This window comes from Sinocyclocheilus grahami, unplaced genomic scaffold (assembly GCF_001515645.1).
Source record: "Sinocyclocheilus grahami isolate Dianchi unplaced genomic scaffold, SAMN03320097.WGS_v1.1 scaffold621.1, whole genome shotgun sequence".
Lineage (NCBI taxonomy): Eukaryota > Metazoa > Chordata > Actinopteri > Cypriniformes > Cyprinidae > Sinocyclocheilus > Sinocyclocheilus grahami.
This window is the reverse complement of record NW_015505800.1, coordinates 706232-719861: the sequence shown is the minus strand read 5'-3', so window position 1 is coordinate 719861 and position 13630 is coordinate 706232. Positions and strand designations below refer to the sequence as shown.

The window sequence follows — 13630 nt, the reverse complement described above, 5'->3', positions numbered from 1 at the left end:
GGTAGTATACCGTTTTTGGAAGTGAAAAAGACTGTATAATTTACAGTGAATAACCGTAAATTGACATTCCCAGAATTCCATGCGTTACATTTCAAATTTGATGGGTTTTTTTGTTTAAATAACTATGTTTCTTAGTTTTTTTTCTTATCAGTTTTGTATATTAGGGTTGTGTGTTACACCTAATGTTGTTAAATGAATGTTTATTGCATTATTTCAGTTTCATGTGTGTTACCATGATGGTGTTTAGCGTTTGTGTGAATGACACTGTGCACCTTCTATATATGTTATTATTTAAAAGCTGCTTGTGATGGGCTTTGGTTCATCATGTGACTTTCTCATCACCACCTGCATTTGGTGGTTATCAGTGTATTACAAAGGTACAAAACAGATTTCAGTACTTCAATAAGGTTGGTATATTAACATTATATCAGTGAATGAAATTATGGTATTTAACTGTAAATTTAGGTTAAAACCACAACCACAGCTGCCGGTTCTTTACCGTAAATTTTACGTAATTTTTTTTACAGTGTACATTTAAAGGAATGGTTCACCCATATGAACAAAATGCCAAAAATCTACTCTCCCTCAGGTCATCCAAATTGTAGATGAGTTTGTTTCTTCATCAGTGCAGATTTTGAGAAATTTAGTATTATATCACTTGCTCACCAATGGATCCTCTGCAGTGAATGGGTGCCGTCATATTGAGAGTTCAAACAGCTGATAAATACTGACACAATACTCCAGTAATTTACATGCCTCCAGCCCATGAATTAATGTTTTGTGAAGTGAAAAGCTGAGTGTTTGTAATGAACAAATTCATCATTACAATGTTTTTAACTTTAAACCATTGCTTCTGGCCAAAATATGATTCCTCTATCCATAATATTACTTTCTCCAGTGAAAAAGTTGTCTCATCTGAATCAGGAGAGTAATATGCACAGATAAAGCAGTGAGAGGAAAACAGGGGATGGACTTTTTAGAAGCTTTCACTTTACAAGACATTAATTGTTGGACTGGAGTCGTGTGAATTACTTTTTTAACAGTGGTCTGCACTCTCATTCTGACGGCACCCATTCACTGCAGAGGATCCATTGGTGAGCAAGTGATATAATACTAAATTTCTCAAAATCTGTTCTGATGAAGAAACAAATTCATTTACAGCTACATCACTAAATTTACAGCAAATTTTCATTTGAGTAATATTATTTAACAAAATGTACTTATAGTGTTAGGGTTAGAATTAGGGTTTGGTTTAAGGCTAGTAAGGCTAGTTTTTCTATAGTAATGTAACATGTTTAACAAGGACATTGTAAAAAACACTGTTACCGCATTTATTGGGTAAACGATTCTTATTTTATTAAATTGAAATTAGGATTTAATACTAAAAGCATTTAAATTTACATTTATCAATTCAACAACAAATAAAAATGAACAGAATCATTGAATCATATTTTAAACACATATTTGGAAAATGGCACAGACTCATTGGTGGCTCTGCGAGGGCATGTAAGGTCTGCTCATCGGCCCTTTTTGTGAGGTGAAATCTGTACTCAGTAACTGGTTTCCTTGGTTCAAGGGCAACACATTTCATCGAGCTCACTCAATTACCGCAACTTGTACAAATGTGAAAAACCACTTGTGTCTATTTGAAGTGGTGTAATCTGATGAAAGTGATTTTTTTATTTATTTCTAGCGTGCTGTGGTTGAATTCACTCTCTTTCTCTTTGAATTTCCTCTATCATCTCTTTTTATCTCTCCCCTCCTCAGCCATTTGAAAAAGGAGATCCACTTCATTACTGAGCTGAGGCTGTGATCGCACTCTAGGGACCCTCAGACATTGTGTGTGTGTTCGGGAGAGAGAGGGGGAGAAAGATGTGAAAAACAAAGCACTGTATAGTATTTTCAGATTTGTTAGACTGACACATTTTTATCAATGTATTATTTAACACACACATAAACCATTTCATGAAGCATTACATTATATATAAAATCATAGGCCCTAATAAATTGATGATCAGGATGTATTCATTCAGGATGTGTTTTAAGAAGACAGTGTGTGAACTCCCAATTTTCCAAACCTCTGCTTTGTGTTTTAGGGGCTTTATCTGTTCTGTCCTTTATAAATCAAAGCATATTACAAAATAAATATCATAAAAAGTTTAAAATATTAAATGAACATAGTTTCCTATATTTATATAAGGAGGTTGATATTAATTGGAAAATAAATTGAAAACATGTAACAAGTTTGGTCCTTTTCCGACGTGAACTAAAATAATAATAAAAAAAGAAACAGAAAAAGTAAAAAAAAAATAAAATAATAAAATGACAAATTATCGGAATATTGTTATACACATTTTGAATAGCCTATATGAAAAACCTTTACCTGCCTGCAATTTGGAGAGAAAAAAACTGCAGTAGGATATTCTTTCATTAAACAATTAGGCTAATGAACAATTAGTCACCTTGGAATTATAAGGTTCTGACATTTTTATCAAAATTGAGTTATTCACATATTCTTATTCTGTTACAACATATTTACATTACGTGATTTTGTTTTTAAAATTATGCACATTTTAGGACTTTTTATTTAGAAAACAAAAAGGTTCTATCTACAAAGTCAAATTCTAACTTGGTTCAATAAGGTTCTATCTGTGAGCCAATCAGCACTTGGAATGCACACAAAAGGACCAATCAGGATCAACTTTCATTGTCATGTCGCCAGACTGCTTCATAACAGCAGGAAAGATTAAATGTGAAATATTTTAATTGTAATACATTTTTAATTATATATAGTCAGTGAATCATTTTTCAATGTTTATTATCCCTTCAACACATGCCTCGGGTCTTTAACGAGGCAGGACGTCATCGACTACCCTCCCCCTCATTCATTTCTTCAAGTCAAACATCAACCAATCTATTCATTGATTGAACAATATAACAAAAAACAATATATAAAAAAACAAAACATATGTGTATGTATATACAGTGGGGAAAAAAAGTATTTAGTCAGCCACCAATTGTGCAAGTTCTCCCACTTAAAAAGATGAGAGAGGCCTGTAATTTTCATCATAGGTATACCTCAACTATGAGAGACAAAATGAGAAAAAAAATCCAGAAAATCACATTGTAGGATTTTTAAAGAATTTATGTGCAAATTATGGTGGAAAATGTCTGTTTTCTGATTTTTTTATTTGTTTATTTTGTATTATTTTATTTATTTACTTAGCGAATCAAGGTATGTAATAGTGTAAGTAGGCCTAGGCTATATTTTTCCTGCACAACAATAATTAAATGTCTGATGACTCACTAAAGTGCAATTCACCTTTATTCCTCAAAGTGGCACTGTTTGATACACAACGATGACATGATTTTTCATAAAATCATAATATCATAACATAACATAATATAATATAATAATAACAGAACATACACTCTAAAAAATGCTGGGTTAAATACAACCCAGTGCTGGGTAAAATAAGGACAAACCCAGCAATTGGGCTGTTTTGACCCAGCGGTTTGGTTAAATGTTTAACCCAACCTTCTGGGTAGCTGGGTCAAAACAACACAATTGCTGGGTTTGTCCTTATTTTACCCAGCACTGGGTAGTATTTAACCCAGCATTTTTTAGAGTGTAATATCATCTGCAATAATTGAACTGGCTTGAATTGCTTTACTGCAGAGCAATTACTGAACGCAATGAAATATAAGTGTCTCTGTCATTTGATGGTGGATGTGGTGAATATAGCGATCAGAATATTGATTTTGAAGTCATTGTAAAAGAGAATATGTTTGAGATCGCGAATATGAGGCAGATGCTGAATAAGTGTGTTCTGACGATGACAGTGATGGTAAAATCATCTGCTCTAATTGAACCCTTCCCAGTTTAAAAAGGTAACAAAATAGGCCTATGCTTTATCATATTCTTTTGGTAATTGTTATTAAAATATCAGGAGAAATATCCATCTGGATCCGTGTTACACTCTAAAAAATGCTGGGTTAAATACAACCCAGTGCTGGGTAAAATAGGGACAAACCCAGCAATTGGGTTGTTTTGACCCAACAGTTGGGTTACTACCCAGAAGGTTAGGTTAAACATTTAACCCAATCGCTGGGTCAAAACAGCCCAATTGCTGGGTTTGTCCCTATTTTACCCAGCACTGGGTTGTATTTAACCCAGCATTTTTTAGAGTGTATAGGTCCGGGAAGCTAAAGACCCTATATTATGCTGCGTTCAAGTCCTCCTGGGACATTCGTACTTAGGAGTTGACAAGTCGTAATTATGACGTCAGGTGCGTTCAAATCAGTTTAGTCAGCACAAGATGGCGGTGTACCTTCTTTTAATAAATTACAAGAAAATACAACAGGGTCTGTTAACTCTGCTTATAGAAAACGAAGAGCAAAGAATTCGCATCAGGTGTGTTTTGCGTTTTTAATCTTTTTAAAAAGTAATTTATGAAGCCCCTTTAATCTGTATCGCATAAAAGCTTGTTATTAATTGTTATATTACAATCCTGTCACATTCAAAAAGCTTATTTTTTGTAAATAAAAAGCCTGACAATGTCACTGCTTAATACCTATAAGCATTGTGATTTATGTTTTACTTTGGCAATCTCTCTGTCTCCCTCTGTCAGACATGCAGTTCTACAGTACTGGTCACTGACAACCCACTAAACTATCAATTAATCAACTACAGACGTTGCATCCATCGATGCTGCCATGTTTCTCACTGACACGACCCCAACTCGGAAACTCGGGGCTTAAAGAAAATGTAGTTTCCCACTCATAATAATGATTTGTGGTGGCGTTCATGTGCGTTCAAATCATAAATACGATCTATCCAAAAACTTTGTTGTCTGTTTTCTTGCAGTTTAAAGTCTTAAAATGTCTTAAATTTTACTATAAGCCTTAAAGGTCAAATAGTCAAATAGTTAATAGATACGGTCTTAATTTCAACAATAAGCAATAAGTTAGCAGGTTATCTCAGCCATACTGAGATCTAAAGAGAAAGTCATTTTACCTGTCCCACTTTCTGTGGAATAAAGTCCTTGTCAGATGTATTACAGTTGCTGCTTAAACTGTTCCTGAAGTAATGTGCTTAATTATCCAAAATATACCTAAAATTAACACTGACAAATATTTAGCACTGCATTTTATGCTTAACTTGAATAAGAAAAAAATTATTCATCCTATAATATGAATTAAATGTCATAGAAAGCATTAAATTACCTTTCTCATACATTGTTACAGCACTAATTTAATGGTTTAAAACATATAAGTAAACCGTTTGTGTTTCTTGAAAATGATTGCTTCAATTAATGTTTTGCAAGATAGAACCATACAATTCCAATCGGAAAAGTATTTTTTAGAATTAGAAGGTTCTATCTGCATTTGACCGGTTCCAAAAATTTGAATATTGTATTAAATATTGTACATTTAAGAGTACATTTAGGATCTGTCATTTCCTTGTATGAAGGAGACTTATCATTTTATGGAATGCAAAAACGTTGAAGCTCAATATCACAAAACCACTCCGAATGAAGATAGAATCTTATAATTCCAAGGTGGCAAATTAATTGTCATGAACAACAAAGGTCTGTTCCTCCAAAACATTTATTTCCTTTAAGTGGATACATGTTTGGACCAAGACAAAATTACAGGCCAAGGCCTGCAGGCTGTGTAAAGCTGATTCATTGTATGAAATAGTCACACAGTCAAGATTATGTGAGCGACTGTAAATGCTGAACACGAAGACACCTGACATATGGAAAAACACCGGACAGAATCATGCAGTTAATCTTTTTGCATTCTACATACAAGTCACCCAAACTACTAAAAAACAAACAACCCCTGTTCTCAAACAAGATAGCATCAAAATGCTTTAAAAGTCATATGTGGTTAGCAGAACAAAACATGATTGTTTCCTTTAGCTACTTCCTTTTTTTCAGTGTACTGTTTTAGCTCAACATGTTGCTGTCATTTGCTTAAAATACTTTGGGTAACAGGTTTTGTTGCAGTGGAATTTATTTTTGATTTTTGAAGCAGAAAATTGTATTTGTTTTGGCCACAAATATTTGGCCTCTCATGAAACGAATGCATAAAAAATATTGCACGTGGACTGCTTGGTAATAATACACTACGGGTCAAAATAATTGGAATAATTAAGATATATATTTTTTAAAGTCTCTTATGTTCATCAAGGCTGCATTTATATGATGAAAAATACAGTAGAAATAGTAATATTGTACAATTAAATTACAAGAAAATACAACAGGGTCTGTTAACTCTGCTTATAGAAAACGAAGAGCAAAGAATTCGCATCAGGTGTGTTTTGCGTTTTTAATCTTTTTAAAAAGTAATTTATGAAGCCCCTTTAATCTGTATCGCATAAAAGCTTGTTATTAATTGTTATATTACAATCCTGTCACATTCAAAAAGCTTATTTTTTGTAAATAAAAAGCCTGACAATGTCACTGCTTAATACCTATAAGCATTGTGATTTATGTTTTACTTTGGCAATCTCTCTGTCTCCCTCTGTCAGACATGCAGTTCTACAGTACTGGTCACTGACAACCCACTAAACTATCAATTAATCAACTACAGACGTTGCATCCATCGATGCTGCCATGTTTCTCACTGACACGACCCCAACTCGGAAACTCGGGGCTTAAAGAAAATGTAGTTTCCCACTCATAATAATGATTTGTGGTGGCGTTCATGTGCGTTCAACTCGTAAATACGATCTATTCGACGTGACTTGAATGCACCATTAGGCCTATGTAGCCTATGATTGGCGAAACGTTCATGCATTTAAGGGTTCAACTTTGTGAAAAAACTTTGCTGAAGCATTGTCTGTTTTCTTGCAGTTTAAAGTCTTAAAATGTCTTAAATTTTACTATAAGCCTTAAAGGTCAAATAGTCAACAATTTAATAGATACGGTCTTAATTTCAACAATAAGCAATAAGTTAGCAGGTTATCTCAGCCATACTGAGATCTAAAGAGAAAGTCATTTTACCTGTCCCACTTTCTGTGGAATAAAGTCCTTGTCAGATATTGTTATATTACAATCCTGTCACATTCAAAAAGCTTATTTTTTGTAAATAAAAAGCCTGACAATGTCACTGCTTAATACCTATAAGCATTGTGATTTATGTTTTACTTTGGCAATCTCTCTGTCTCCCTCTGTCAGACATGCAGTTCTACAGTACTGGTCACTGACAACCCACTAAACTATCAATTAATCAACTACAGACGTTGCATCCATCGATGCTGCCATGTTTCTCACTGACACGACCCCAACTCGGAAACTCGGGGCTTAAAGAAAATGTAGTTTCCCACTCATAATAATGATTTGTGGTGGCGTTCATGTGCGTTCAACTCGTAAATACGATCTATTCGACGTGACTTGAATGCACCATTAGGCCTATGTAGCCTATGATTGGCGAAACGTTCATGCATTTAAGGGTTCAACTTTGTGAAAAAACTTTGCTGAAGCATTGTCTGTTTTCTTGCAGTTTAAAGTCTTAAAATGTCTTAAATTTTACTATAAGCCTTAAAGGTCAAATAGTCAACAATTTAATAGATACGGTCTTAATTTCAACAATAAGCAATAAGTTAGCAGGTTATCTCAGCCATACTGAGATCTAAAGAGAAAGTCATTTTACCTGTCCCACTTTCTGTGGAATAAAGTCCTTGTCAGATGTATTACAGTTGCTGCTTAAACTGTTCCTGAAGTAATGTGCTTAATTATCCAAAATATACCTAAAATTAACACTGACAAATATTTAGCACTGCATTTTATGCTTAACTTGAATAAGAAAAAAATTATTCATCCTATAATATGAATTAAATGTCATAGAAAGCATTAAATTACCTTTCTCATACATTGTTACAGCACTAATTTAATGGTTTAAAACATATAAGTAAACCGTTTGTGTTTCTTGAAAATGATTGCTTCAATTAATGTTTTGCAAGATAGAACCATACAATTCCAATCGGAAAAGTATTTTTTAGAATTAGAAGGTTCTATCTGCATTTGACCGGTTCCAAAAATTTGAATATTGTATTAAATATTGTACATTTAAGAGTACATTTAGGATCTGTCATTTCCTTGTATGAAGGAGACTTATCATTTTATGGAATGCAAAAACGTTGAAGCTCAATATCACAAAACCACTCCGAATGAAGATAGAATCTTATAATTCCAAGGTGGCAAATTAATTGTCATGAACAACAAAGGTCTGTTCCTCCAAAACATTTATTTCCTTTAAGTGGATACATGTTTGGACCAAGACAAAATTACAGGCCAAGGCCTGCAGGCTGTGTAAAGCTGATTCATTGTATGAAATAGTCACACAGTCAAGATTATGTGAGCGACTGTAAATGCTGAACACGAAGACACCTGACATATGGAAAAACACCGGACAGAATCATGCAGTTAATCTTTTTGCATTCTACATACAAGTCACCCAAACTACTAAAAAACAAACAACCCCTGTTCTCAAACAAGATAGCATCAAAATGCTTTAAAAGTCATATGTGGTTAGCAGAACAAAACATGATTGTTTCCTTTAGCTACTTCCTTTTTTTCAGTGTACTGTTTTAGCTCAACATGTTGCTGTCATTTGCTTAAAATACTTTGGGTAACAGGTTTTGTTGCAGTGGAATTTATTTTTGATTTTTGAAGCAGAAAATTGTATTTGTTTTGGCCACAAATATTTGGCCTCTCATGAAACGAATGCATAAAAAATATTGCACGTGGACTGCTTGGTAATAATACACTACGGGTCAAAATAATTGGAATAATTAAGATATATATTTTTTAAAGTCTCTTATGTTCATCAAGGCTGCATTTATATGATGAAAAATACAGTAGAAATAGTAATATTGTACAATATTATTACAATTTGAATATATTGTAAAATTCAATTTATTTCCTTGATGTCAAAGCTGAATTTTCATCAGTCTCCAGTGTCACATGATCATTCAGAAATCATTCTAATATGCTGATTTTCTGCTTAAGAAACATTTCTTATTTTTTTCAGCAAGGACACATTAAAATGACCAAAAGTGACAGACATGCATAATGTTGCAAAATTATTTCTATGTCAAATAAATGTTGTTCCTTTGAACTTTCTATTCATAAAATAATTCTAAAAAATGTATCGGTTGCTACAAAAATATTAAGCAGCAAAAAACAATGTTTTCAACATTGATAATAATAACAAGAAACATTATTAACAATTGAGCACCAATAATAACTGATTAAAAAAAAGCACCGAATCAGCATATTAGAATGATTTCTAAAAGACTTCTAAATGGAGTACCGCCAGGAATAAATTACATTTTAAAATGAATATCAAAATAGAAAACAGTTATTTTAAAATAATATTTCATAATGCTATTTATCATATAATACTACATAATTACTGTTTTTACCAGATTTTTGAGTAGAAGACGTTTTCAAAAACAAAAGAACCTTAATTATTCCAAACTTTTGACCGACAGTATAATAATAATAATAAATAGATTGAAATAGAAATACATTTAAAAGATAAAAAGCTTTTTTATCAAACTGCTGAAAAACTAATTGCAAGCTTTTCAGTGCATGGAGCTGGCTGTGTTGAAATGAGGAAAATAATTGGGAATGTCTGTACACAGTCCTCCAATGTATTCAGAAGAAGGAGATGGCTTTCCCGGGAAAAACTGTCCAGGAGGAGATGTTTTGGAGATGTACGGTTCCTCCTGCGACCAGGGTGACAGTCCCGCTGTGTGAGGCACCTGATGAGAGTAAAAGTAACTGGACTGATTGGAGAGTAAATTAAAAGAGCAGGGCGCAGAGAGAGGCAGAGGCACAGAGGCAGATGTGGCGAAGGAGGAGGCGGAGGTCATCTGTTCACAACCCATTCCATAATAAGCTGCCTCTTGGCCGGACGGGAGAAGGAGTCTTTCCGCTGCGGGACCGACCGAGCTGAAGTGGCGCGAGCTTTGGGACAGAACCGACGCGGTGTAGTTTTTGTGGTGAGCCGCGGGGTTCGGGTGACGATGCTGGAAGGTCACGAAAGGCGGGACGGGCCAGTAAAACGACCCTGCGAACGCCAGTCCGGCGGTGGTGGACGCGGAGGTCAGCCGCGCGCCTCTCTTCATGGCCAGCTTGGCTCGGGACGCCGCGGTAGACCGGCGCCTGAGTTTCCCGGTGGTTCCGCCGATGAACACATCATCACTGGACGGGTCCAGCATCCAGTAGTTGCCTTTTCCGGGGTCGTCGTAGTGGCGCGGGACCTTGACGAAGCACTTGTTAAGGCTCAGGTTGTGTCGGATGGAGTTCTGCCAGCCCTGCCTGTTTTCTCGGTAGTACGGGAAGTTGCCCATGATGAACTCATAGATGCCGTTGAGGGTGAGCCGTCGCTCCGGACTCTGGCGGATGGCCATCATGATAAGCGCGTTATAACTGAACGGAGGCTTATCGGGTTTACTCTTCTTCTCCTGTCCATCAGTTCCTTCACACTTTGGCTCTCCAGCTAAACATTTAATTGCTGGGTTTGTCCCTATTTTACCCAGCACTGGGCTGTATTTAACCCAGCATTTTTTAGAGCGTACCATTAGAAAACACGCGTTTTAAATTTGCGCATGAAATTAGCCTACTGTAGAAATGAAATGGAGTTTTATGTTAAAATACACGAAAGGCAGATTTTTTATATCAAATTAAACAAGAGCAACATCCTATTCAGATGACATTTACCAGTAATTTTTTCCTTCATTAACTTAACTGCAATTTAAATTAGAAAGAAGAATTTGCAAACGAGTTTTACATTTTTGTTATGTAATTCAGAACCCTTCATTTTTGGATTCTGTGCTTGCATCTTCTCCTATATGAACCTAACAGTGTGATGGTCACCACACTCTAAAAAATGCTGGGTTAAATACAACCCAGTGCTGGGTAAAATAGGGACAAACCCAGCAATTGGGCTGTTTTGACCCAGCGGTTAGGTTAAATGTTTAACCCAACCTTCTGGGTAGTAAACCAACCGCTGGGTCAAAACAACCCAATTGCTGGGGCTGTCCCTATTTTACCCAGCACTGGGTTGTATTTAACCCAGCATTTTTTAGAGTGTAGAATAGTAAAAGTGCAATGACTAAATAGACAAAGTAAAGTAATTATATTTATACATATTATTGAATATTAATATGTAAAATTATCTGAAAAAGGAAATACAATAGGGGAAACAGTAACAATAAATATGAGTTTAATGATTAAAACACAGGCACAAGGACGATCATTGACTGTGCCTCATTAAAAGACATTGATGCACAACATCAAATGTCACTGGGACAAAAAGGTTTCAAAAATAGACAGGCATATTTGCAAACCTCTTCATTTTTTAGGAAATCTGACACCCTCGCCTAATGGCCACACCTGATTACTAATTTATTGCACGCTACTGTACAGTCCATATGAACTATGTGTTCGGTATGGAGAATTGATAAATAATAACTTAATTGTGATTTAGGAGATTTCAAGAAGTCTAATATTTAAAGAAATCATCTGTAACATATCTCTCATCCATAAATCATAAAGGACTGTTAATATAGGATTTCTATTATAATTTGTATCCAATCCTAAAGGAATCAAAAAGATGAATCCTCTTACTGGATAAACAGAATTTTCTATTTTTCATAATTTAATTCCCCAGTAGGACTCTTAATTATGCCCTTCAGAATTGGTTAAAATTTTTGATAAAATCAATCCATTAGTATTACTTTAGGAGATTTTATTAAGGGATTTTAACAAGGCACACAAGACTGTAACATGTAATTTTAGAGCAAAATTAAACCTATCATACATTTTCACATTCACACATTGCTACACACACAGCAGGGATTTAATGCAACGTATATGCATAGAAAAGAGATCATTGGTTTTGTAACTGGTCTCTTAGTTTTGGTAGTAGAGCGTATAAATATTCCCCCGGACACTCCGTTTTTGCCACGTCTCGGTGTCCCTCAAGCACAAAATTGGGCCATACATGACCGTGAAGCACTCCAATGTGCAGCAATCTCAGCAGAGCAGACTGTGCTGCAGAACTGGGCATTTCATCTACAGGCAAAGAGAAATTTTCTTTATAATGCGTGTATTTTTGTTCATTTGTATTGTATAGTTTGCTTCATTTAGACAAGTCATTACTTCATTGCCAAAGTACAATTCAATTCTTATGCACGATCTCTATTTCTATTTACAAACCCACTAAACATCACAACAGAACAATAAATAATATATAGTGTGAACGCCACAAAGTACAATAATTAAAACATGAAATTTAATGTGATAATAGAAGTAGATGCGTTCTCACCATTGAAGTTGCCCATGAACGCGATGCCAACAGAATTTAAGTTGTGTTCCTTTGCATGGGCCCCTACAATCCCCCATCCTCGCCCTTCATACACCATCCCATCTCCAGAGATCAGAAAGCTGGAGAAAGACAGACAGAGTGGATGTGTAATGTATAAACTGGAGTCAGCCTTGTTATGTCAGGAGAATTTAAACAGGACAAAACATAACTTTTTGTAAAAAAAAGATGAAAATATGTGATTATTAATGAATAAATAAATGAATAAAACACCTTTAGACAAAGTCTTGAGGATCTACAGGAGACTTTTTGTATTACGTTTTTTTTTTCAGATGACAGCAAAATGGCTTCCTATATGCTGATTACACCTCACGACTTTTGCTTTTGAATATTCATAATATTTTAAATTAGAACTGCTTCTGTTTTGCTTTTATTTGTTTTAACAGTAGGCCTAATAATAATAAATGCATTGTTCCAATATTACTTAAAGAAGTTCTGTCTATTAATGTTACACCACCTACACATTTGTGTTTTTTAGAAACTGAAATAGAAAACATCCTTCAAGTATGTATTAGTTAGTTATTTCAAATCGCATTTGTATTTTTATTAACTAAGCAAATCCGAACAAAAAGAGAGCAATGTCATTGATCCATATACTGTGATACTGAATGATACAGGCTAGTCATCATGATGTTAAAATATTGAAATTCCAAATTCAGACAATACTATTAAAATACTAAGCATTTCTGCAAAATAAATTTTCAGTCATTCTTGAGAAGTGGGACAAAACCCACTTAAAAAACCATAAATTTTTATTGAAAAAATAAAACTTTGTACTCCGACAAATGAAATTACATTGATGTATCTTATCTGTACTAAGCTACTGAGCTATGCTTTGATACAACCTCCAAACTTTTCTCTTTTTTAACAAAATGTGCTTTTTTACCTTGGACTGTGTAATATAATTTCAACATTCAAAACACATTCTCATGTTAGCAGACAGATTACACTTTCACATGCGACCAACAATTCCACAACAAATATAAAATATCATAATGCAATATTATCAAAATATTCAACTGACGGAGGTGACAGAACTGACGGAGTTGACAGAACTGACGGTGGTGACAAAAACCTGAATTCGTAGAAATTTTAACTATCAAATACATTGATTCAGTCAATTACTGTATTAAAACAAACACAACAAACAGTGAGTATGTTATTGTTTATAAAGCTTTTAATCAAGAGTCACATTTAAGTATTTTGATATATCATTGGAACACAA

At 34.5% G+C, this 13630-nt stretch overlaps 2 protein-coding genes across 3 annotated transcripts in view; both read right to left on the bottom strand.

Moving 5' to 3' along the window:
* Nucleotides 1–9598: 9598 nt before the first annotated feature.
* foxg1c (forkhead box G1c) lies at nt 9599–10758 on the bottom strand. The gene is made up of 2 exons (XM_016241372.1): nt 10740–10758; nt 9599–10518 (listed from the first exon to the last, which is right to left on the bottom strand). Exons 1-2 carry the CDS (start codon nt 10756–10758, stop codon nt 9599–9601), a joined length of 939 nt encoding a protein of 312 aa, XP_016096858.1.
* A 1009-nt stretch (nt 10759–11767) lies between these two features.
* Nucleotides 11768–13630, bottom strand: part of LOC107557829 (peptidoglycan-recognition protein SC2-like) — a 5001-nt gene continuing 3138 nt past the window's right edge. For both annotated transcript variants that reach the window (XM_016241382.1, XM_016241383.1), the window contains exons 4-5: nt 12349–12467; nt 11768–12095 (exon numbers count right to left, since the gene is read on the bottom strand). In XM_016241382.1, coding sequence (XP_016096868.1) covers nt 11911–12095; nt 12349–12467 — 304 coding nt within the window. In that variant the 3' untranslated portion in view covers nt 11768–11910. The remainder of the gene's footprint in view (nt 12096–12348; nt 12468–13630) is intronic.